At 51.9% G+C, this 25,526-nt stretch overlaps 1 protein-coding gene and 1 pseudogene across 1 annotated transcript in view; both read right to left on the reverse strand.

Annotated features, from left to right (window-relative positions):
* Positions 1-873: 873 nt before the first annotated feature.
* LOC108385908 (uncharacterized) lies at positions 874-4,119 on the reverse strand (annotated as a pseudogene).
* Positions 4,120-5,330: 1,211 nt separating this feature from the next.
* The window catches only part of RAB44 (RAB44, member RAS oncogene family), a 42,874-nt gene continuing 22,678 nt past the window's right edge, over positions 5,331-25,526 (reverse strand). Inside the window, exons 3-14 of the mRNA XM_017643528.3 lie at positions 24,655-24,766; positions 22,699-22,873; positions 21,161-21,307; positions 20,403-20,493; positions 19,897-19,992; positions 17,178-17,365; positions 15,203-16,611; positions 11,878-11,959; positions 10,701-10,815; positions 9,211-9,312; positions 7,253-7,329; positions 5,331-5,864 (exon numbers count right to left, since the gene is read on the reverse strand). Of these exons, the coding sequence (XP_017499017.3) occupies positions 5,774-5,864; positions 7,253-7,329; positions 9,211-9,312; positions 10,701-10,815; positions 11,878-11,959; positions 15,203-16,611; positions 17,178-17,365; positions 19,897-19,992; positions 20,403-20,493; positions 21,161-21,307; positions 22,699-22,873; positions 24,655-24,766 (2,685 nt within the window). The 3' untranslated portion in view covers positions 5,331-5,773. The remainder of the gene's footprint in view (positions 5,865-7,252; positions 7,330-9,210; positions 9,313-10,700; positions 10,816-11,877; positions 11,960-15,202; positions 16,612-17,177; positions 17,366-19,896; positions 19,993-20,402; positions 20,494-21,160; positions 21,308-22,698; positions 22,874-24,654; positions 24,767-25,526) is intronic.

Consider the following 25,526-nt stretch of genomic DNA (forward strand, 5'->3'; position numbering starts at 1 on the left):
CTTTGTGTTCCCTTTTGGGCTGAGAGGTGTGACAGAGCTGGGGGAGAGCAGGCCGAAAGGGAGAGGGCTGAGAGGCTCTTCTGGGTGGGAGCCCTCGCCCAGGCTGCAGCTGCACCTCCCCCACCCCCACTCAATCCCCAGGCCTTCAGGATTTAGGACCCCAGGCTGCCAGCACCCAGACCATTCCTCTACCTACACCTCTGCTCTGGGGGCCCCTTGACCATCCTCCTGTCCACTCAAGTGCCCCTGAATTAATTAAAATAAACTGATAATAGTAATAATAGGAATAACCAAGACTCATATGCACTTTCTAAGCACTTTGTATTTGTTAACTAAGTTTATCTTCATAAACTCTGTGAAGAAGGTATTATCATTATCCCATTTTCCAGGTGAGGGAACAGGAACATAGAGGTTAAGGGACTTGTTCACAGTCATATAACTAGAAAGTAGTAGAGCCTATAGGTGTCTGACCCCAAGGTGGAATGCGAGCATCGACCTAGTGCCATTTCTTTGCTGTGTCGCTTTTGCTGGGCCACCTGCCCTCTCTGGATAGTAGTCTCCACACCAGTGAAATGGAAGGGATGGGCTCTAATATCACTTCAGTCTTCCCATCCCTCTTGAATCTCATCCCTCCCATCAGCCTATGCTCTCAGACCCCCGCCAGACCCAGAGGCCTCCTGGGGCCCTGTCATAGCCAGGCTGTACATGGCCCATCACCATACCAACGCCTCTCACACCTCTGGGCTGCCGGGCTGCCATGGGCCTACAAAAGAGGTCCTTGAGCCCTGCCTGGAAGGAGCAGGAAAGGTAGAAGCAGAGGATGGGGCTGACAGCACAACTGGAGTAGGCCAGGATGGTGCAGTCTGTATGCCACGGAAGCCACTGGTGTGGCAGACAGGCCCCCCATGGCCGCCACATAACCTAGCACAGAGCAGGGTCCCCACATTAGGACAAAGACTTCCAGCACTATAAGCATAAGCTCTGTGTTTTCCTGGTGCTCCTGAAAGCTCTCCCCATGGGGCCACGAGGCTGTGCCCACAGGAGCCAGCCCGCATGACTGAAAGAGCAGCCCAGCCCCAGCACACAAGGCAGAGAGGCCAGGGTTCCAAGCAGGGAGAAGTAGCAGGAGGGCTGAGCAGGGCTTGGGAGCAAGAGGCAGGCCCAGGCTCCTGTGGCCTCCTGCTTCCACTACCACTCGCCGGGACAGCCGGTGGGGCGATGAGGCAGTGAGGCCCAGGAACCGCGTGGCCCCACAGAGCAGCAGGCAGGTACCCCAGCCTGAGGAAAGAGCCGTGTCAGGCTGGATGACTGCCACATGGCACAGAGGAGCTGTGGCCACCATGCCATAGAAGGTGCAGAACGTGGTGGCATTGCTGGTGGCCTGGCCGGTGGTACAGATGGTGGGGCCCAGCCACCAGTCATGCCGCAGGAAGCTCAGCCCCAACACAGGCACTACGCAGACCAGGAAGAGCAGGTCAGACAATGTGATGTTCACCACGGGGCTGTGGTCAGGGCAAGGAGAGGGCAGGCGGTACCTGCACCCCGACCCACCACCAGCAGCAGGAGCCCGTTAGCCAACAGCCCACCAGCAGGATGAGACCGCAGACCCCAGCAAAGACGCGTTGGAGCAGTTCCCTCAGGTGTGGCCGTGAGCTCGGTGGTAAACATGGCATTGGGTTCCAGCCTGGACTCCGTTCTGCTCCAAACATACAATGACAGCGTAGAAACCAGCCTGAGGCCTGCCTCCCTCTTTCCCTATTGAGCCCCTCTTTGCAGAGTGGGTGCCCTTGGCATGCATCAGCCCCTTTAGGCCCCACAAAAACCTGGTGGGACAGGCCCCATTAACGCCCTGAATTCAGGTCCTAACTGCTCTTTGGCAGCATCATGACCTTGGGAAAGTTACTAATGCTTCTCTACTTCAGTTTCCTCAACTGTAAAGAAGGGAGGAAATAAAACAGATGCCAACAGTAACTGTCACCAAAGGGCAAGACTGGTAGTTTTCATTTTCTTCTTTTTATTTCTAATATTTCTGTAGGGAGTACCAATTGAATCTGATAAATAAATATGTGTATTTTTTTATTTCATTTTTTTTTTTAAACAAAACCTTGCCCTGCCTGTGAAACAGGCAATCTTAATTTGAGGTTAAAGTAAGAAAGAGGATATATGCAAGGGCTTTGAGAAGATATAAAGCTGCTACCAGAGGTTCCCAAGCCTGTCTGTGCCTTGGGAGGACCTGAGGAGTCTCAAAAATACTAGTACATGGCCCCACCCCCAGGGGGATTTAGTCGGTTTGGGCTTTGGCATTTTTGGAAGATCCGAGATGACTCTAAGGGGCAGACTGGCTTGGGAAGCACTGCCCTCTATGGTTGTGCTGAGCTGGTCACCTGGCACGTGGTGGGGAGCCCCAGCCCAGCTGTCAGATCTTTCTCTTCACCTCTACTCCATCCCACATGCTGAGGACACGGGGATCCCCCCAAGGGAGAGGACTCAGGCTAGGAGATGGGGTCTAGACATCCCCCAGGGGCTGATGCCTCCACCTGCCACCCGCAAGTCAGGCCAGGACCCCCCAGCTTCTGTGGGGTGTGAGTCTGCCCATTAACTCAATAAATAGTAATAACCAAAAAATAGAATAAATACATTAATAAATAAATATTTCCTGAGCGCTTACCCTGAGCCAGGTACTGGGGATCCAGCAGCAAACAGGACAGCCAAGCAGGATCCTGATTCTAGTTGTTCCCTCCTACACCGGGAGTGGGGGCAGGACAGCTCCTCTCTAGCCGGCTCAGAGGCAGAGCTAGGCGGTCACCTGAGCCCCTCCTGCAGAGCCCTGCCTGGGAGAGTTGTTTGGACTCTGGCGTCCCATGGCAGCAACTTGCCTGAAGGCAGCTGAGAAGAGACCGGGACAGGGAACCTCCGTAAACTCTGCTGCCAGCACCCCTCTGAGGGGACCACAGGGAAAGAGGAGCTTCGGGAGCAGCCCGGGACCCTGACTGCGCGGGTTGGGTGCTGTCCTTGGGCCTCCCTTTCACGGTTGTGATTGCCCTTTTATTTCTTCCACCTGGCCCAGGCCAGCCTGCCAATGACAAGACTGGAGAGGAGGGGAGGAGAAGGGAGAGGAAGAGAAGGGGTGGAGAAATGAGGGACCCAGCCCCCTGCTCCACCTAAGTGTCTATATCTTCCTGTAAGAAGCCCCACAACTTCCCAGTTAAACTTGTGGGGCTAGAGCCTGGGCTCAGAGCCCCACTCCACCACTTGCTAGCTGTGTGGCTGCGGAGAGGTGAATCCTCTATGCCTCACTTTCCTCATTTGTAAAATGGGTATAATTAACAGGCCAATCTCACAGGACTGTCGTGAGGATTAAATGAAGTAATAAAAAAAAATGCTCAGAACAGTGCCTGGCACGTAGTAGGTGCTTGGTAAAAGATGACTGTTGTTCTGCCCCTGCTCACCCTCAGTTCCAAAAAGGCCTCTTGCCTATCACCCCTGCCCAGGCTACATTCCTGCCCGCCCCTGTCCTGTCTCCACACCCTGAGGCCCATCCACCCAGTTCCACCCTCCTTATCTTAATGAATCTCAAGCTAAGCTGTGACCAGGGCCCCTTGGATACCATGCCCTAAGAACTCACCACTTGCTGGAAGTTCACTCTGAAGTCTCCCTCATGTCCCTCCAGCTGCTCTCCTCACCTGTCTCGTGGGCCCAGAAGTTCCCGGGCCCTGCTTGCTGACTTGGAGCCCTTTGACACCCGGAAAGGCTGGCAGCCCCCGCGCCCCACAGCTACACTGCACAGAAGCTGTATCAGCCAGAGGAAGCCAAGAGAGGGCTCTGGGCAGGCGTGCAGGCCCTTCTAGCACCCACTTCTAGAGAACCCTAACTAGCTGCCTAAGGCCAGGGCAGGGCTGAGGTGGAGGCAGGCCTGGGCCATATCTGTAGTGGGCCCCCACAAAGGACAGAGGCTCTATCCGCTCTACTGGATCCCCCAGTGTATCACGCCGGCCCTGCCTGCCTCATTAACTCACTGGCCCACAGGACAGAGAAGTCAGTGTCTGCCAGGTCTCCAGACCCCAGAGAGTCATTAACAGCAACAGGACCCGCTCCTCACCTGTGCCCAGGGCCAGGCATCGCTTACTCCAGCCCATCGCTGCCTGTCTGTGTCTGTCTGTCTTTGAGAACGCTACGGCCTAGAAACTGCTCAGGTTTGTGGATGGACAGAGAAGATCCAGGAAGAGAGAAGGCACCGGGGGTAAGAAACTATCAGTGACGGGGGCCAGGAGGTGAATGGGCTGGGTCGCAGGAACCATCTGCATATAGTCTAGAGGTGGCATGGGGTCCGTTAAGGGCATCTGATCCACCCTTTGGTGGTTTCTGATGCCTGAAACTTCTCTGTCACCCATTGCTAGGTGTCACCTGGCTTCTTCTCATATACCTCTAGGGACAGAGAGCTCTGTGCCATTGAGGCATCCCTTTTAGAAATGAGCAGAGGAACAAGGTTCAAGGGTGGAAACTTTGATTAAACAAGTAGGAAGGCTCTGTCCCTCTCTCCTGCCCTCCCTCTTTCTGCTTCATTCTCTCTCTCTGTGCCTCTGTCTCTTGAGCTATCTTTGCTTGTCTCTCTATGAAACTGGGATTTCCACTGATTCAGCTGAGGAATTCACCAGTACTTGAATGATTACTACAAAGTACTAAACTGAGCATTATTGTGGTTAACAGTAAGGTGAATAGACAACATTTGCACAAACACAGATGACAGGAGATAAGTCCAACCCTGAGAGGCTGTCCATCTAAGACTCTCAAAGAAAGCTGTCCAAGGGCATGGAGAGCCCCAGCCCCAGGTTATAACGTGCAGCTACCTTTCAAGAGGAGAATAGTACACAATGCTGGGAGCTCCCACAAATCTCCAAAGAGGAGCCTGCAAGTGATCTGAATCCAGTGTCCCTGCCTGCTCCCCAGCACCAGCTACACCCCAGCTGCATGTCGGGTACCTCCAAAGATTGACACCTCAGGGCAGAGGGCTGCACCAGGGGACACCATGGCATTGGGGCAGGGGCAGGATCCCTGAATGTGACCTCTAAGAGGCAGATCTTGGGAAAACGGAGTGGGGTTGGGCTCAGGGATTTAGGAGCGAATGGAGCATATCAGGGACCATCAGAACATTGCTCTTTCCCAGGAATCATGTTGTGCTCAGAAGAAACCCCATGACTGCAAACAGATACAGTGAGTGAAACCAGGTTCGCCAGCTTGCCAGGCCCAGAACAGTGGGACTGTAATAAACAGAGTACCTTGTAATTAGCAGGCCATACCCATCAGTAATCAACACCGAAGCGAGCTCCTTGAAAAGTTTCTTTCCCTCTCCTCAACATTTATTTTTATTTCTGATTATATAAGGAATACCCAGTCATTGTAGAAAATCTGAAAATACAAATACATATGAAAAGGAAAATAACACCCCCACATATTCACCCTAAAATTTTACCACCCAGAGATGTGTGGCCAATAACATGGTATATCTTCCTTAAGTTATTTTTCTATATTTTTCCTTTAAAGAGTTTTACCCCTGACCCCTACCCCAAACTTTATTTACTCAGCAAAGCCCTTCTTGTGCTAAGGCAGTGTTAGCAAAGCCCTTGCCCTGGGATCTGAATCCTGACCTGAAGAGGATTTTCCTGAACTTTTCACAATGGCCCCTCTGTCACTGCTGTGTCCAGGAAGGTGGGACAGGAGCCGAGAAACAGGAAAACGAAGGCGGTGGCTACCCTACTCTGGCCAGGCCAGGTGGTCAGGAGCAGCAGCCAGCCTTCTTCTGTGGCCTCTCAGGGGCCACCTCCACCAGCGAGCCCTTCAGGTGGTCTTCCTGCATCTTGAGGGACCTGCATGGTGACAGCCAGACATCAGTCCTCTCTCACCTCCCAGGGAGGGGCCATGGGTGCAGCTGTGGGGGGGTTTCCCACCTGCTCTGCCCGCCCTACATTCCACATGGCACTAGAAAAGGGGGTCACGGAGAATTTAGCCTCCTGTCTCCTTTCTGGCCTACCTCCCAGCTTACGTGTGCCAGGCACTGTGCAAGGGATTCTGATTATGACAGTGAAGCCTGCATGCCCTTGCCTGGACTAGTGAGGGAGACAGAGAAGGGGTGATCAGGACCCAGCATGGGAAGCACGCAGAGGGACTTCACACTGGGGCCTGAAGGGACTTGGGGGAGGAAGTGCACGAGCGTTTGCTAGCAGAAAAGGGGGGTGCATTCCAGGCAGAGGGCAAAGACTCAGTGTCAGTAGAAAGCTTGGGGGTTGGGGAAGTAAAAGAGGGCCCTTCATTCATTCATTCATTCATTCACTCACTCACTCACTCACAATGGATTTACTGTGTGCTGGGCACTGCGCAAATCCCAGAGTCTGAGGACTGACTGGGCAGAAAGAGCCATGGAGGCACCAGGGATTCAGGGCCCTGTGGGCCTGGAAGCCACGTGGAGGAACTTGGGTTTGTATCCTAAAGCAAAGGGAAGCCACTGAGCAGTTTCTACCAGAGGGCATCACGGTGTGACAGGTTAGCAGTTGAGCAATATCACTCCAGCTGCTTTGTCAGAGGAGGGCCTTAGAGATAATCAGGTCCAATTGACTCATTTCATCCATTTCTGGAGCACCCAGTGTGTGCCAGGCCCTGGGTGTGGAGGGAGGGGCTGAGCAAAGCAGACAGGGCCTGCCCTCCTGGAGCTGCAGCCCTGGGCGGGGAGGCAGCCAGCCACAGACAGACAAGTGTGTGCCTAATTACAATGTGCCCAGAAGGGCTTTGGAGGACCCAAGGGCAGAAGGCCGAGGGTGGAGGTCCATAGTCGGATGGGAGGAGGAGTGGTCAGTAAGGGCCCCTCCCACCGAGTGGCCGGACTTGGTGAGTGTGCGTGCGTGTGTGTGTGCATGTGTGCCCACACACGCTTATGGGCATAAGGACGAGGGAGATGGTGCTGAAGACAGTGCAGGCCATTGTGAGGCATTTGGAGTTTTTTCTAAATCCAGTGAAGTCACCAGAAGGTTGGGAGCGTGACTCTCGCTCTCTCACTGCACTTTGCAGATGAGAAAACAGGCTCATGAAGGGGCGGGAGACGTTGGGAGGTGAAGCAGCGAATGGGGCTGGTAGAACTGGGGTCAGGACTCTGTCCTTAGCGCTCTCTCCTTCCCCAGACTAGCCCGTGATTGCCCTGGTGCTTCCTCCCTGAGCGCCGCCCAGAGGAATGAGGGGTGGGGAGCAGAGCTGCAGGACTCACCGGGCCAGGTTCACCATGGGCTCCAGGATGTTGTGACCCAGGGCAGCGCTGCACTCTCCAAAGGAGACCCCCAGCTCCTGCAGGCCAAAGGGACAGGGACCACTGAGAGCCCAGGGGCAGCCCCCACCACTGAACTCCTGCCTATAAGACAGTCCCACCCAGGTGTCCCTAGGCCCACCCGGCGAGTGAGGCAGGTCCATCTTCATGTGGCCCCCAGCCTTGACCCCCACCCACTGCTCCTCAAGCCTGGCTGGCCAAGGTGTCAAAGATGTCAGCTCAGAAGCATTCCGTGACCTTCAAAGTGATGGTGGGAAGCCAGGGTCCCAGCTTGGAGAAATGTCCTTACGACATATTAAAACTACCTGTTAACATTTTTTAAATTTCAGAAATATTTAGTTGGGACAATATTTTAAAAATGCAGCATAAAAAGTGTAGGTATAAAATATAAGCCACTCCTATCAGCATTTGGGTATATATTTCCATTCCTCTTTGTATAACCCTTTTACTGGGATGGGTGGTAGGAGGACGGGCTGTCTATAGGTAGGCTGTCTATATGGTAGGAGTGAGTGCTTAGTATACACCAGGTGCTGTGCTGAAAGCAGTTCTATCAGTGAATCCTCATAAGTCCTCTATGGCAGAAGTCAGAAAATTGAAGTTCAGAGAGGTTGAGTCACTAGTCCAAGGTCGCAGAGCTGGGGTTGGATAGCTGGGATTCAAACCTAGGTCCTGTCAAACCCCAGAGCCCAACTCCCATATACATTACCGTTTCCTACTTCTTTTGCACCTCTTCAACTAGACTAGAAACTTCTAGAGAGAAGACAACATGTTTTACTCCATACCCCTCTGCTATGCTACCACATATTGCAGAATTTCAGTGTATGTGTATCAATTACCTGTAGACTACACAGGTTAACCCTGTGAAGCTGCTGTTTTAGAAGGCCCCAAACAGTCCTGTACCAGCAATCCCACAGAGTTCTCTACCCAGGTTTGTAGCTGCTTTTCTAACTTCACATTGTATTATAAGCATTTCCTCCACACCCTTAAATGTTTTTCCAGAACAGACTCTTAGAGGCAAGTGCTAGACTCTCACATGAACCTCCACAGGTAACCAGCAACTGCTGCCCACTGTTTGTTCTTATAAATAATGCTGTAAACATCCTCATTTACACATGTTTGATTATGCTTTGTCCAGGGCTATATCCTACTCTATAGGGATAATTATTTCTGATTCTTTCCTTCAGACAAATTACTAGAGGAGGAATTACTATGTCAAAGAGATGAGCTACTACTTTTAAGAAGAAAAAAATGACTGCCATCCAGGAGCCACAATGATGACCTCACAATTATGAGAAATGAGAGGAATAACCAGAAGTAAATTCAAAGTGAAAATGCCCAGAGGGGTTGTGTCAGAGTTGGGGCAAGGCACAGATTCTTTTCCCCTTTATTATTCACCAGATGTGCTGAAATGTGGATAATGACAATATTCTTGTCATAAATAAATAGTATCCAAGATCTGGTGGTGGGCCTTTTGAAGCAGTCTTCCCAGGGAAGAATCTGAGTCTTAAGATAGACTGAATTAGAAGGGATGTTATGTAAATTAGAGACTAGAGAGGAAATTAAGATTTGATTGGGTGTTTTAGGTGAAGCTTTTAAAACCTTTTTACTCTGAAGATATCTTTAAGTAGGGCAGGACATTGTGTGAGGATTTGCTAATTCAACAGTGAGGTTCAATGTCAAGCCCACCATTACAGCTCATGTTTGGGTCTAACGCCAGAGTGGGTGGAAAACAGAGGTGGCGAGGCTTCCCTGTCCTTCCTGATTTGGCCTTTGGCCGGGCAGAAGCAGGAATGGGCAATGCGTCCCTCTCAGTTGCCCAGGCCAGGGAGACCTATTCACTGCTCTCCAGGGAGGGGTCTGCCTGGTCCAGGCTGAGGGAGGGCCGACCCCCAGGTGCTTACCTGGGCCAGTTGCTGCCCAGCCTCTGTGGGCACCTGCCGTTCCTCCTCACAGTCCATCTTGTTTCCCAGGAGAAGGATGGCCACCTCATCAGACCCTGCATCCTGCACACAGAACGCATTCCTCAGCTACCCATGTGGAGCACCTGCTGTGCGCCAGGTCCTGGGTGAGTTCGGCCCTGTGCTCTAGAAAGCTGACAGTGTGCTTCCTCCCCCACCACACACCCACCTTTCCATGTCACACTCACTCCATACCCTTTACCCGCCCACCCTTACACATCCCCTCCATCTGCTGTGATTCTCTTCCTCCTCTCTGCCTGCAAACCTGTCATCCACTTTCCAAGGCCAACCTCAAAGCTCCCTTCCTCAGCAAGCTTTCCTGGATTGTTCCTGACATGATCCTTATTCCTGTCTGTCAGCACTGATTATACAGGTTGCCTTGGCTCATTTCTTAATTCTTTATGGAGAAGAATAACAATAGCTTCTGAGCAGACTCACAGACTCCCAAGAAGTGACTGGTGGTTACCAAAGGGGAGGGGTGTGGGAGGGTGGGTGGGGAGGGAGGGAGAAGGGGATTGAGGGGTATTATGTCTAGTATGCAAGGTGTGGGGATCACGGGGAAAACAGTGTAGCACAGAGAAGGTAAATAGTGAATCTGCAGCATCTTCCTACACTGATGGACAGTGACTGCATTGGGGTATGGGTGGGGACTTGATAATATGGGTGAATGTAGTAACCACATTGTTTTTTCATGTGAAACCTTCATAAGAGTGTATATCATTAATACCTTAATAAAAATAAATAAATAAATAACAATAGCCTCTGTGTATTGAATGCTTACTATATACCAGGTGCTGTGCTGACAGCAATTCAATCAGTGAATCCTCATAACTCCTCTATGGCAGAAGTCAGAAAATTGAAGTTCAGAGAGGTTGAGTCACTAGTCCAAGGTCACAGAGTTGGGGTTGGATAGTTGGTCCTGTCAAGCCCCAGAGCCCAACTCCCTCATACATTACCGTATCCTACTTCTTTTGCACCTCTCCAACTAGACTAGAAACTTCTAGAGAGAAGACATGTTTTACTCCATACCCCTCTGCTATGCTAGCACATACTGCAGAAGTTCAGTATATGTGTATCAATTAAGTACATGGGGAGAAGAACTAGAGATTTGTAGACAGAGGAATTATCACCTAGAGTATTACTAGAATTGCATTATCCCTAGGTGCTAAGAAGACATCACAGAGCTGCTATATGTAACAAAGAAAGACTCACAGCATAAAGGAAGTAGTTTGTTTTGCAGTCTGTACTATGTGGTCATGGTTTCTTTGTCCTACTATGCTCTCAGCCCATCCAATCATGTGCCCTCAGTGGTTTGTGTCACCCATATGTTTACTGTGTCACTTGTAATCCTGGGAGAAAAGGGGGAGTGGGCAGGATACAAGTTCCCTCTTGACTTCAGAAACTGGGGCCAACCCCAGCAGCCATGTGCTTACCTGGAGACAGTCCAGCCAGTAGCGCACATGGGTGAAGCTCTCCTGGGAGGTGATGTCATACATGAGCACCACCCCGTCAGCCTTGTGGAGCAGCTGCCGTGTCATGCTATGGTACCTGCCCAGAGAATCTGCATGAGGCCAGGACAGGTGGGCTGACCCCAGGCCTTGGCCACTCCAGGCCTCAGCTACTCCATCTGCAAAGTGGGAGAATTAATCCTTTCTGCTTCTAATTTCTTCCCAAAGAGAGTGTGTGTATACGTCCCTTCTTACAGGGTAGTTATTGTTTAATAGTTAACAGTCCTCCTGGCTCAAATTCCAAAGGTCCAAAGGGCACGGCTCTCAACCCCACCCACGTCCTGCAGCCACCCAGTCCCCCTACCCAGAGCAAGCAGAGTTACCAGTTTCTTAAGTATCTTTCCAGAGGTATTTTATGAATATACATACATGTATATATACATACACACACATATATCTGTATATATATGTATATATATATATACACACATACACTCATATGCCCTTTTTCCTTGTTTAACACAAATCACTCACTGTACTCATTAACATGCAGTAGTTAGTAATCTGTACCTTGTTTTTTCCAGTTAATAAAATGTCTTGGAGCTGTTTACCTATTGATACATAGAGAGAGTCCTCAGTCTTTTTTGTAGCTTCATAATATTCCATTGTGTGGCCCTTTCTTATATATAACGAGCCCACTAGTGATGGTGTTTGGATTGTTTCCATCATGATATGAATGATGCTGCTGGGACCTCTGTTGGACTCTTTGGTGTTACAGTCAGGTATGAGTTTATCAGTAGATAAAAGATAGAAGTGGACCTACTGGGTCAGAAAGATGTGCCTTTTAAGTTTCGAGGAGTACTGCCTTACTGGAAAGTGGAAGGCCAGCGTTTTTAGGACAGGCGACTGGGCCATGCTGGGATGGCCCTCACAGCTGCCTTGCCAGGCCTTTGGGTCTGCTGTCCCATCTTCCCCCACTGGGTCTTGACTCATCTGTCCTTCCCTGACCTCCTGAATCCTTTGGAGGCAGATGCCTCTTTAACACTTGGTTGCCTCTTCGCCATGCTAGATGCCTCAAGGTTGGGCTGCCTTCCACTCCTCTGCTCCCCAGGCTCAGTCTGGATCCCCAGCATCAATCACTAAGGGAGACAGTGCCCATTACCTCTCCTGGCCAGCTGTGTCCCAGAGCTGCAGTGCAAACCACTTGTTGTCCACCAGCAAGTTTTTGACACGAAAATCCACTCCTAGGATACACAGAAGGGTGTTAGGCCTGCTTTAATGTTACCATCCAAGGCTTCTAGCCAAGGCCTGCATGAATATATACCTGTCCGCAACACCAGCCCAGTAGGACGGGAACCTTCAGCTGCTGGGCTTCCCCTCTACTCTCCAAATCCCATCCATACTCAAGGGCCACATCCTCCAAGAAGCCTTCCCTGACCACCCAGCCTACAGGGTTCACTGCCCCCACTGCCCCCTCACACCCTGACAGTCGGGGCCACTACAAGGCACCTTGCATTGCTTTGACCTCTATGAACATTTCTGTCTTCCCAACTGCACAGCAGTTCTCAGGCCACTCAAGAAAATAAAGTTCATTATTTTATATTTATAGTGCTCCATGTTTCATTCCCTCATTATTGCATGTATCTCCCCTTCAACCAGACAGCAGAGCAGACAGGCAGCCTTTCCAGGAGTGCTCTTTCCAGGAGGGTGGAAAGAGCACTAATTAGCTTCAGGGATGAATGATGGGGCTGGGAGTTGTCCACCCTCTGCAGCTGCACTAGCTGTGTGACCTCAGGCAAGTCACTTCACTGTCTCTGAGTCTCTCTTCCTCATTCATGAGGTAGAAGTCATAAAAGGCCCAAGTCGGAGGGTGGTTGGGAGGATTAAATCACTGATTTCCAAGGTTCAGCCCAGTTTCTGCAGGGGTGCTTGAGAGGCAATCATTTTCATTGTCATTATTAAATCTCATCTCCTTGAGCCCCTCAAATTTCACAGTGCTACCCTTCCCTGTGGTCATGGTCCCAGACCCTTCCTGTCCCTGAAAATATGAAGGTAATAGTGAAATCCCAGAGAGGCTTGGAATCTTTGGGGTGTAGCTTCCTGCCAAATCCCACTTCCCAAGGGAACTAGGTAGGGTGGGGGTGATGGAAAGGGGTTTCTTTATCCCCATCTCTACCCGCTTTCCTAACAGAGCCCTGAGAGTCCGCTTAAGGCCTCAGGCCAGCTCAGGAAGGGGTGTCTCCTCATAAAAGCCCTGAGCAGGTAGAGACCTTTCCCAAGGTGACCCACCACCAGGCACCTGCTGCTGCCCCCTGGTGTTGGCTGAAACCATAGCCTCCCACCCCCAAGCTCTCCACAGGAAGCTGAAGAGGCAGGTGCCCAGGAGGCCTGACCTCAGCAAAATGGTGAAGCAGAAGCTTGTGCGTCACATCCACTTCTCTTTATTGCCCTTTTTCCTGCAGGTCCTAGACCTGCAGGGCCCCCTGAGGTTATCTAATCCAACCCCCTGTGATAATATCCAGCCTTGGTTTAATGACCACCGTGTCATCTACTGAACACCGCTAACAATTACCTTTTGCATTTAATAAATCCCACATTTTCCCACTTTTCCACCTCCCTGCCCATCCTCTGCCACCTCCTTCCTCCACTTGCGTGTCCCCATACTCTCCCCCAAATATGACTTAATCACATAAACTGTTAGGAATATAATGTTTTCTCCTTCCCAAGGAACCTGCTATTTTGCATGAGCAGCCCCAAGGAGAGCAATGCTGAAACCCAAAGAAGGCAAAACTTCTGGTGTGAGGGTGTGTGCTGTGTGGGCATGAGGCCCAGGGTATGAACTCTGGGGCAAGAAACAACCGGATCTGCAAATCTCTGGGATTCTGTATCTGTAAAATGGAGACGGATATAAAAAAATCTGGCAAAAATGCACTTCCAGCTGTAACTCAGTTGGCTCTGTCTCTGGTCCTCCACCCAGCCCTGTTCTCAAATGCAGACAGGCTATTGTTCTTATCTTCTGAGAGAGGGGGGTGGGCCTGGGGGAGGGTGGCACAGAGTGGGGAAATGTTCATGACTGAGGGAGCCAGAGTCAGCCCCAGTGACAGCGATGCCAGATGGATGACAGCCGCAGGTGGTGTCAAACCGCAGTTGGGACCAGGACAGATTTGCATCACACACCCTGATCTCAGGTACTCCCAGCTGGGTGGTGGTACATGCAGGGTCGCCTAACATTTTTACAATGATGCAACCTGTGCTTTTCTTGACTGAATTTTGTGGAACCTTCTTATCACATAAAAATGGGCGTGGGCTATATTATCAGGACAGCTACTGTACAGAGTAAGGCACGTGTATAAGATGCCTGGTGCAGTAAAGGTGTTTGGTAACCAGTAGCTTAGTGATTAATAATAGTGACCCCTCAGACCCTGTGAACCTGGTCAACACCAGGCCGGGCCTGCTATGAGTGACCATGCCTGAGGACACTGCATTTTTAACTGCATCCCCAGGTGAGGATTCTTAGGCAGAGAAAAGTTTGAGAACTTGTCCTGGGGCCTCTCTTATATGAAGGCTGCCATTAATCCTCTGGTCTGACCCTGGGCCCCAGGCAGCAGGCACCCTGACTGACACTAAGCCATGGAGTGCTCCATCTTTGTCCCCAAGTGGATCTCCTCTCCATTCCCATGAGTTTGCTTTTCTGTGGCTCCATACAATGTTCAAGAGGCCATACACCCCAATATTTTAGGGACATATTTTGTGCCTTGGCATATTTCATTTGCAGCAGCCACTGAATTAAACATTATCAAATATTATAATAATAACAATAAACATAACTAGTATTTACTGAGCACTTAGTTTGTGCCAGCTATTCTAAGAGCTTGACATGTACCAACTGATCTCATCCTTACACCCACTCTAGGAAGTTGGCACTACTGTTCTCATTATGCAGATGAGGATTTGGGAACTCAAAGGGGTTAAATAATTTGCCTAAGTTCATATTGCTAGTAAATTGCAGAGCTGGGATTTGAACTCAGGCATTTGGGTTCCTAACTTACCACCCTCTGCAAAGACATTCTGTGTAAAAATGTTCAGTTTGCCCAAGGTAGCTCCCTGCGGGAGCCTGGTAGACTGGTCAGAGACAAGCCAACCAGCACCGACCAGGCAGTGGTCTGCCCACAGGCCATGTGGGTGGAGATCTTGCTTGTTTTCACCAGCAACCAGTGGCTGGCACCTAAATTGCAGGGTGCTTTGTTGATGTGGCACATTATAAGCTAATCAGATCAATTCAGAAAAAACACATTACCTGTAATTAGAGATGATTAGTAAAATAGTAAAATGATGCTGATATAAAATAATGCCAAATGCAGGGCCCCTCACCAGAACAGAACCTACAGCTTCCTCAGGGATGACTCACTCTTGGCCTGCTCCAGCTTGTTGGTCAGGACCCCTGGCTCTCCCCTCCTTCCCCAGCCTCCCTCTCTGGGGACCCTTACCCACAGTGGCTGCCGGCCCAGTGGCGAAGGAGTTCTGGTGCAGCAGGTGCAGAAAGGATGTTTTGCCCACATTCGAGTCTCCCAGGAAGATGACATGGAAGATGCAATCAGGGTCCCTGGCCATGGGGCTCCCTGGGGACGGGGTCAGCCCAGCCTCTCCCGAGTCCATTCCTAGGCCATCAGGCCTATTGACTGCCCCTGGCTGCCTGGACTGTGGAGGGCCTTGTTCTCCTTCCGTGTGAGCAGTTGTGGGCGGAGCGGTGGACTGAGCTTCCAGCTCAGCCAAGCTGGGGAAGGTTAGTGTGGGCTCCCGGGGCCCTGCTCCATCGCCAGGCTGAGTCCCTGTGGGGGAAGAACCTCTTGGAGGAGATGGCTTTCCAGGAGCAGGGGCCTCTGCTTCAGCCTGAGCCTGGAGTTTGTCACATGGGAGACCAGCCAGCAGAGAATCTTGCTGTGTGAGTTGGGCTGACTCAGCTGACTGCTCTGAACTGAGGTATTGCCCTCCTTGGTCCACCTCTTTCCCTTCCTCAGCCCTGGGCTCCTCTTCCAGATGCTGGCTGGGGAGGGCAGGCAGGCCGTCTGGCCCAAGGGCCTGGCCACGCGCTTCTCTTAGCCCCCCAGGGTGGCCCTCTTGCACATGTGGGCCCGGCTTGCCCTGCTCCAATCCCTCTGCAGGTGCTTGACCCTCAGGCCCCAAACCCTGGGGGGGCTCAGCCAGCCCTACTGCGAGGGCTCTAGCTCCTAGGGACCCCAGGCCTGGCCCCGGGCCAGCAGAGCGTGGGGCTGGATGGAGGGCCTCTCCATGCCTGGGTGACTTGGTGGTGGCAGGCGCAGGCCCGGGGCCTTTGTCATCTGGATATGAGGCCTGCGGCTGGGGAGAGGCCACACTGGGAGTGGATCTGTCCTCCAGAGGAACGAGCTCTTTGAGCTCAGCTGCCACCAGGCCCCCTGGATCCCCAGCTGGGACCCCTGGGGGACTCCAGTGGGAGAGGGCCCCAGGGCCAGGCTCCCCCTCAGGTTCTGGGCTGTGAGGCTCAACAGTCAGCTCTGGGCTAATGTCCTGCCCGTCCGGGGTCACTGCTTTCCTCTCAGCTCTGGAAGGCACCCCAGGGGGACTCCTTGGAGCCCCCTCCGGGTCTGAATCTGAAGCTGGCTCCGGCCCAAACAGCAAAGTATGTGGCTCTGAGATGGAGATCTGCCTGACCACTCGGGGTGCCTGGGAGCCTGAGGGGGTTCCTGGGGTTGGGGGTGTGCTCCAGGAGAGCTGCAGGGCTCTGTGTGGGGTGCTGCTGAAGTCACTCAGGAGGTGGTCCCAGTCATCGTTGTCCCCAAACAGTCTGGGCAGGGAAACCTCCTCGGAGGAGGCTGCCTGAAGGTCTGGTGCCTTCTCCTCACCAGCTCCGGAGACACTAGGAAGGGTGTAGGAAGCTAAGGTCAGGGAGGGGCCCCACCAAACCCCCGCCATCCATCACCACGGGTCACACACCTCACAGCTGGCCCTCCCCTGCTCTTTGCTCAGCAGTCCTCCTCACCTAGCATGCCTGCCCCATTCCTCCTGGCCATCCAGTCCTGCTCAGCATTCAAGGCCAGCAAGAAGCCTCACCTCCTCCAGGAAGCTTTTCCTCATCATCCTGGGCCATTGCACTCATCTGCACTGTATGTAGCCCAGTAGGGTGAGTGTCTGCCTGGGGTCCAGCACTGTACTAGACTCTGTGCTTGCATGCATGCGTGTGTGCATGCATATATGTGTGTTGGAATCCCAGTTGTGTGACCTTGGGCACATGACTTTCCCCTCTCTGTGCCTCAGTTTCCTTGTCTGAGAAATGAGCATGATAATCCCAGGCTGGCAGGATTGTTGCAAGGCTTAAGAAGGGAGATTGTTCTGGGTGCTGTCCAGAGTCTCAGAGAACTCAGAGCCTCCCTCCCCTCTTCCAGGAAGCCCCTGGTCTCTGTCCCAGGAATGGCAGCTACTTGCCTGGGTTCCTCCTCCATCTGCCAGGAGACATGGCCCCTGGCAGTGTGTATGTGCTCCCTGGTCACCTGTAGCTGCCCCCGCACCTCCTTCAGCTGCCCAGCCAGGTCACGCTCAGCCTCTCGAAGCTGCTGGTTTTCCAAGCTGGCCTCCTGGTGTGTGCTGCTGAGGTGGTGGAGCTGGGCCTCCAACTGCAGGAGGGGATGGGTGAGGAGGAGAGATGCCCAGTTGCCCTCCAGGGAACTGAACAAGCCTCCCAAGGTCATTGTGGGGAGCAGACTCCAGGCTCCCAGAGACCCAGCTTAAAATATAGGACTGAGGGGATTCCCCCTCATACGCCTAAATAGCTGCATCAGTGACAGCCAGGAGAGACATTCAGATTGCTGGGGGAGGGAGGAGAGAGGCAACTGTGTAAGAACACAAACTGCCAGTACACGAGGGCCCGAAATGTAAAATGGGCTCTTCCATGCAAAGCCCAAAGCCTGTGATGGCTGCTTAACTCCGGGCCCCATCTGATCTGTAGGAAGCTCCTGATCCAATAGAAAGTCACAGAGATGGAGAGGTGCTTGACCATGCAGGGCAGAAGGCAAAGCCCTCATACAGCCTCCAGGGCCCTGCACAGTTTACCCCCCACCCCACCCGGTGCATCGCAGACCTCCCTCACTACTCTCCCTGCCCTCGGCTCCAGCAGAGTCATTGTTGTCCCTAAACAGTCTGGGCAGGGGAACCTCCTGCAGCGCACAGGTCTCCCTGTTGCTCCTTAAACAGTCACAGCACATGCCCACCACGGGGCCTCTGCACACACTTTCCCTCTACCTGGACTGCTCTTCCCCCAGATACCACATGGCCCGCCCCTCACCTCCTTCAGGTCTTTACTCCAATGTCACATCTCAGTGAGGCCTTTCATGATTCCCCTCTCAAAACCCTCCTATCCCCTGCCCTGCTTTCCTTTAGTCTCCTTAGCACTTTCACTATCTAAGATGTTATAGATTTTACTTGTTTATTCTGTTTATCATGCATCTGACTAGATAGAACACCATGTAGGCAGAGATTTGTGTCTATCATGTTCTTCAGGGCTTATAATAGTTCCTGGCACATAGTGAATACATCATAAATAGCTGTTGAATGAAGGAATGAATGGCCTGGGGGGACAGGCTTCACATCCACAGGGGACAGGACAAAATGGCTCCATGTGGCAGGTCCAACTTCCTCCCTTAGCAGAAGGGGCCTGCCTCAGTTTCCAAGGAGCAGCTGCTGCAGAGGCAGCTGGGTAACCAGCCCATGTGGGCGGGGTGAGACCAGGTGATGGGGCTAGCCAAGGCAAAGGTGGGGAAGGCTGTGGTCACCTTTCCAGTGATAAAGGGATGCTGGTTGTCCTGGTTACAACAGTAGGTGATTTTAGTAGTCTGAAAGTTGAGAAAGAAAGAGACGGTGTTGCAGGGTTTCCTGCCAAAAGACCCAAATGCCAGCTGGAAGTGACTATAGGTTATGAGACCTGGGGATTTCTTTGATGAGGAAACGAACGCTCAGAGAGGTTAAAAAACCTGCCCAGTTCAATGTTAACTGGTGCAACTGCTGTGGAGAGCAGTATGGAGTTTCCTCAAAAAACTAAAAATAGAAATACCATATGGCCCAATAATTTCACTTCTAGGAATTTACCCAAAGAAACAGAATCTCTGATTTGAAAAGATATGTGCACCCCTATGTTTATCACCTCATTATTTACAGTAGCCAAGTTATGGAAGAAATCTGTCTGTCAATAGATGAATGGATAAAGAAGAGGCAGTACATGTATACAGTGGAATATTATTCAGCCATAAAAAGGAAATCCTGCTATTTGTGACAACATGGATGGTACTAGAGGGTATTATGCTAAGTGAAATAAGCCAGGTGGAGAAGACAAATACTATATGATTTCACTTATTTGTGGAATATAAAAAACAAAAGAAAACAAGATGAACAAAACAGCAGTAGACTCATAGACACTGAGAAGTGACTGGTAGTTACCATGGGGGAGGGGTTAGCATGGTTGGGTAGGGAGGGTGAGGGGGATAAAATGGCACAAAAATTCTTTATCACAATATAAGTTGGTTGTGGGGATGGAAGTGCAGCATGGAGAATATAGCCAATGATTCTGTAACATCTTCCTATGTTGACAGATAGTAACCACACTAGAGAGGGTGAAGATTTAATAATATGAGTAAGTGTTGAAACAGTGTGTTATATACTTGAAACCAATATAAGATTGTATGGCAACTATACTTCAATAAAAAAAAGAAACCTGCCCAATTCACTCAGCTAACAATGGAGACAAGAGTTGAACACTTCTCTATCACCAAGTCTCTCAGTGTTCAGATCTTCCATTTGCCCAGTGATTTCAAAGTGATTTCTATGTATTGCCTCATTTAACACAACTAGCCTGGGGATGCAGTAGATGTGGCCATTCCCATTTACAGATGGAGAAACAAAGGCCAAGACAAGCCAAGTTATTTCCTCAGATTTACTCTAAACTAGACAGCAGGGATTTAAACCATAACCTTCCAACTTGTGCCCCAAGGCTCCCACTGCACTGCCTGGCCTCATCTCAGAAAAAGGCCAACACCTCTTTCCCAATGGGCCACTCTCCTACGGGAGCCCAACCAACCCAGTAAATCCTCAGGAGACGGGTGTCAGAGTGTGTGAATCCTCAAAATTGGGCTCCTGGGGAAGCCCTGCCACTCACCTCCCTCTGGCCCTCAGTCAGCTGCTGCACTTCATGCTCCTTGGCCTCCAGGACCTCCTGTATCTGGGAACTGAAGGCCAGGTCCCGGGAGTCACTCTGGGGAGCAGAGTAGTCTTAGTTCCTATACTGCAGAATTGGAGACCTAGCAGGGCTGGGCCAGCCCTCCCCACACTTCACAGCTACCCAGGCCTGAGGTGCAGGGTCCAGCATATCCTAGCAAGGAGGGGTCCAGGACAACTCCCCTGGCTCAGGCCTAGGCTGTGACAACAAGGAGACTGAGGCCCAGAGAGCAGAAGGACTGGCTCTGGGGGACACAGCCAGACCTGGTAGAGCCAGGCAGGGGCCGCTGCTCAGTATGCCCCACACATCTCTCTGAGGAGCGCAAGCTGGTCAAAGGCTACTCCCAGCAGCCTCTGCTGTCCCTCACTGGCCAGTCACCTCCTCCCAGCTTAGCCAGCTGAGATGCCCAGGTCAAGGGGAAGGGGCAGGCTGCAGGGTGGGCCCACCTCGGCCTGTAGCTGCTGCTTCTCTCGGCGGATCTGCTGCTCCATTTCCTCATAGAGCTTCTGGACCTCATTATGGTGATCGGAGTCCCGCCTGGAAGGGTAGGAGGAGGGCCCCGAAGCCAGTCAGCACCAGGGAGCCTGCTGCTGGCAGGGGTGGTCTGGGCCTTGGTTGAGAGTCCATCCTACTGCTCATTTCACTTTGCCAGCAATCACTGACCCTGTCACCCTGAGAGCAGTCATCCCAGTAATAGCCCACTGGCCCATATGCTCTTGACACTGGGTACCCCAACCCCATCACACTGACTCCTATAACTATCACCAAGGTATTGGCTCTCCTGGCCCTCTTACATGGACCCTACTGCCCATCACTCTGTTGCCACTACCTACGGTCACCATCCCCCTACCCTGCAACTCAGACCCCTGGAAGGACTGTGCCCGGCCAACCACATGGGCAGGGTTACCACATGCAGTGTAATCCATGTGAGTGGTGCCCCTGGAGTCAGATGCCACAGTGGCCCTGCACCAAGACACACTTGTCATTCCCACTCCCACTAAAGGCCCAGTTCCGTCCCCCTCAGCAGGTCCCCTAAGTCACCCCGTCTCCCAGCTCAGTTGTGCTCACCCAGCTCCCAGGCCCAGCCGTGGACCCCTGGCTCCATTCTTCTGGAGCTGAGGGAATTCAGTTTGGATTCAACTAAAATGTAAAGAGCACTAGTATGTGCCAGATACCAGGTAGGCGAGGACCCCCGCCGACTCACTTCCTCAGGGTCAGCTCCAGAACTTTCCTGTCGGCCTGCGCCTCCTGCAGGCGGCTGCTCATCTTGGCCAGAAAGCCCTCCAGGTTGCCTGCCAGCTGGGGCTCCTCCTGCCGCAGCTTCCCCCACAGCTGCCAGATCTCCGCCTGCCTGGGGAGGGGAGGATGGCCAGAGATGATCTGGTGGGACTGGGACGTGGGGGGAGCCCCACTCCTCAGTGTTAACGGCAGCGCTCCCGGAGACTTGGGTACCCGGGCCAAAAAAGTCTTACATTATATGAGGCACAAGCCAAATGCTACCTCCTCTAGTAACCTTTCCCAGAATTGCCTTCCCCCTTCTTGAATCCCCACAAACTTTGTCTCCCTGTGGTTTGTTGATTAATTGTGGAGTGAGGGAACTTTGGAGCCTCATGGCCCAGGGCTTCAATCTGCCTTCTCTCTTTCCCATTCTGTAGCTGTGTGACCTTAATCAAGTCCCATGCCCTCTCTGGGCTTATTTGTAAAATGACGAGACTGATACCTGTGCAGCAAAGTCACTGGAGAATGAGACATGTTCAGTAAAAGCACCAGCTTGGGCCTGGCATACAGTGGCACCTGATAAATGCTGCTTTCATACATGCTTAATTAAGTCACGAAGATGGATGCCAGAGCACTGAACCCAGGCCAAGCTGCCAAGTGGGTAAATAGCCCCCTGCCATACCTGCCCTCCAGCCTGCACCCTAAGTCCCACCCTGCCTGCCCTGCAGCACCTGGCCCCACCCTTTGGGAGTGTCTTCACCCAGCCCTGTGGGGGCACGAACCTGGGTAAACCGGTAAGGGCATTTCCCTTGCTGGCTCTAACAGACCTAGTGGGACCTGGGGGATGTGAGCAGGGCATTTTTAGGCTGGACCCCTTTCTATGAGCATGAGTGAACCCCATAAATCCAGAGCCTGAGACAGTTTGGAGGAAACGCCCTCCAGTCTCCAAACTTGCCCAACCCAGGGCATCACCATGCCTCAGATCACTCCACCAGGGACCTCCTTTTGAGGTTAAGAAAGGCACCCTTAGGGAGCCTCATGTTTTTAAGAGTGTGAGTACCCTGGAGAGGCTGACAGCCCAGCTCGCTAATCCTTCTGAGGAGTGGCCGTGTGGGACAGGACAGGGAAGGAGGGTCTGGGTGGGATGGACTCCGTGTGAGCAGGCACTCTCCACACATGCTTCACTTCCTCTCACAATGGCTCTCATGCCCACTCGGCAGCTGGGGAAGCAGAGGTCAGAGATTAGGCCACTTGCCTGTGGTCACACAGCTAACAAGTGGCCAGCCCAACACTGCAACCCTGTACCTCAGGCCTGGGTGGATGTGAAGTGTGGGGAGGGCTGGCCCGGCCCGGCTGGGTCTTCAAGCCTGCAGTATGGGGACTAAGGCTACTCTGCGCCCCAGAGTGACTCCTGGGACCTGGCCTTCATTTGTACTACCTGATGGCCTCCCACCTTGGCACTGTGTCCAGGCAAGTCCTTGCCCCCACTGACTGCAATGCCTCCCCATTCTGTGCTGGTCTTACTCGGGAAGTAGGTGGTTGGACCCCAGCTGCTCCATGAAGGTAAAGAACGCCTCCTTCTCCCCAGCGTCAGCCTCCTCCAGCCCTGGAAAGCTGGCGACTGCAGATCCTCGCTTAGAGTGCGGGGTCCTCCGTCTGCGGAGCCTGTGGGCACTTGGGCTGGAGCCAAAGATGTTCTCTATGGGATGGAGTGAGGCAGAAGGGAGCGGAGTGGGGTTGGGCTCAGTCCCCTGACCTCCCACCTTACCCTGTTCCAGCCCTTGGGGAAATAAAGATACCTGCACAGTCACATTTATACGGGGCCACATTCATCCATTCCTTATATCAACCCTGGGAGTCAACTCAACATAGACCCTGTGGCCAATCTTACAGATGAACATCTGAGGCACAGAGAGGCCAAGACTTGTTGAAGGTCATGCAGCAGCTCCATGATAGCCAACACATTCTTTTCACTCAGTTGAGGAATATTTATCGAGCAGCTATGTTCTGGGGGGGCTTTCTCATCCCCTCCTGGCGTGACCCAGGAGCTCTGTTCTCTTACTGTATCTCTAAAATAAAAGCCTCTCCCTAGCTCTCCTAAAAAAACAAAAACAAAACAAAACAAAAAACTATGTTCTGGTAATAGAACTGGCCAAAATCCCTGCCCTAGTGGAGCTGACATTCTAGTGAGTGCTGAAAAGGACACATTTGTAAAAAGTAAATTCACTGAGTGAGCTAAAGAAATAAACAGGGTAACTTCCATTGAGATACTGGAGGAGGGTGGTCAGGAGTGCACCCAGGAAGTGACATTGGAACTGAGATGTGAGTAACAAGAAGGAGCAAGCTATGTGGATTTCTACAAAAGTGTGTTCCAGGCAGAGAGGACAGGACATGTAAAGGCCCTGAGGTAGGAGCCAGATCAGCACACTGGAGGAGCCATGGCACTGAGTGAGCCCGAGGTTGGCAGGGTTTGGATGGTGCTGCCCTGTAGGCCCCAGGAAGGGGTTTAGAGTTTGTTCCACAGGCACTGGGAAGTCCCTGGTGTGCTGGGCACAATTGGATGCAGATGTGAAGATGGCTTCTTGGGGCTGCATGGACAATGTTTCCTCTGTACCTCCCCTATCCCCTGATTGAAGGCCTCAGTTCCCCATCCCCACTTCCAGCTTCTCCATCAGCAGAGCTGGAACCCCCACCTGTAAATGAAGATCCTGGCCTCCCTCTCTGTTGTTCCCCAAACTTTTGGAGACTCAGTGGCACTGAGAACTCTGGATGGCTTTGCAGACATTTAAGGCTGAGCTGTGCTTTGTAGGGTCTCTGAAAGGACACCACACCTTCTGTTCCCTAGGCTGGAAGGTCTTCCCCCATGGACAAGATGGGTGGGAGTATTGTACCCAGCCAGCCTCAGTCTCTTTAGGTCCTTTGGGCCTGTCTTGAAAACAAGTGTTGAAGTAGCCCTGCCCAGTGGGGGCTAAGGGCCTATGAAGCTCCCAGCTCAATAAATAGCACTCTCTGCTGATCCCTGGGGCCTGAGATTCTCTTAACCAAAGCCAGAACATGAACTTCCTCCAGTGGAAACAAGGGGGTGAGGGTGGTACTCAACCTCTTGCTCAAGAGAAGCCTTTGAAGACAAGGGAGGCATCAGAAAGCAAGCCTGGGACCTCTCTGGAGGAGGGAGATGCTCAGGGGAACCCCCAGCCAATGAACTGCTCTTGCTGGTGGGAAAGGAAGCTAATAGGTCATCTGGGCTACAGTCTTAAGCCCCAGCTCTGCCTTGAACCAACTGCCTCCCCATCAGGCTTAGTGTCCTCATCTCCACAGTAATCCACGTTATCATCCGTGCCCTGAATGGCTCCCAGGCTGCTTGGAAGGTCCTCTGATTGGCAAGGTGTCACTGTTGCCTCCCGCCCCTGTGCTGGGCACACTGCATGGAATGACTGGCTGGGCAGCACATCCCCAGAGGCCCTCCCAGGACAGACATACTGAGCCCAGAGCTGAATTCTTCCAGGGAGAGACATCCCTTCTGCTCCACATCCACCCAGTCAAAGATCATCTCTGGTTCCTCCTCACTGCCCAGGAAGCTGAACTTGGCCACCTGCAAGGAAGGGACAAATTAAATTGGGCACTATTCCCACTGGGGAAGGCTCTGGGCCACCCTCAAAAGTAGGGGAGTGTTTGTCTTCAGCCACCCCCACCTCCCTCTCCCCAGTTTTGGAGTCCCACCCCCTCTCTGATCCAGGGCCTGCCCTTCAGGCCCCGGGACCCACCCAAGACAGCCCTCTCAGGAAGCCTTGAACTTCCTCCACACCTTTTCCCTCTCTCCGTCCAACATCAGGCTATCTGCTCTGAGTGTCAACCCTTTAGAACCCTGATAAAGGACTGTAGGTAATCCTCCCCAGAATGTGTTTGTCAGTATCCAAAAATTATCTGGAATTTGAAAATAAGTCCTAAAGACGGACAGCACGTCTGTTCAGTATTCTACACAGGCAAGGACGACCACAGCCTTCAGGAATGTGCTATAGGAATGTGCTGCATTCATCTCATGGGACTGATTAAAAGTCCCAGACTAAATGAAGTCATATGTTAACTTGTAGATTTTGTCCAGGAGCGATGTAAATAATTTTTATCTGATGGAACAGATAACCCCAAAGATTTACGGCCTGTTGTACATTAACCAGCTTTTAAATTCTAACTCAGCAATCTACCATTTCTTTATTAAATTACCTGGCTTTTTGAATTGTTCTTATAACCGTCCATAACATCTCTCATTCATTAATGAGTTAAGTAAAATCTTCACTACCTTAAAATGGATTCATTTTATTTTTGCTGAAGGGTCTGACTTTGCCTGTTTGAAA

Source organism: Manis javanica, chromosome 16 (assembly GCF_040802235.1).
Source record: "Manis javanica isolate MJ-LG chromosome 16, MJ_LKY, whole genome shotgun sequence".
In the NCBI taxonomy this organism is placed as follows: Eukaryota; Metazoa; Chordata; class Mammalia; order Pholidota; family Manidae; genus Manis; species Manis javanica.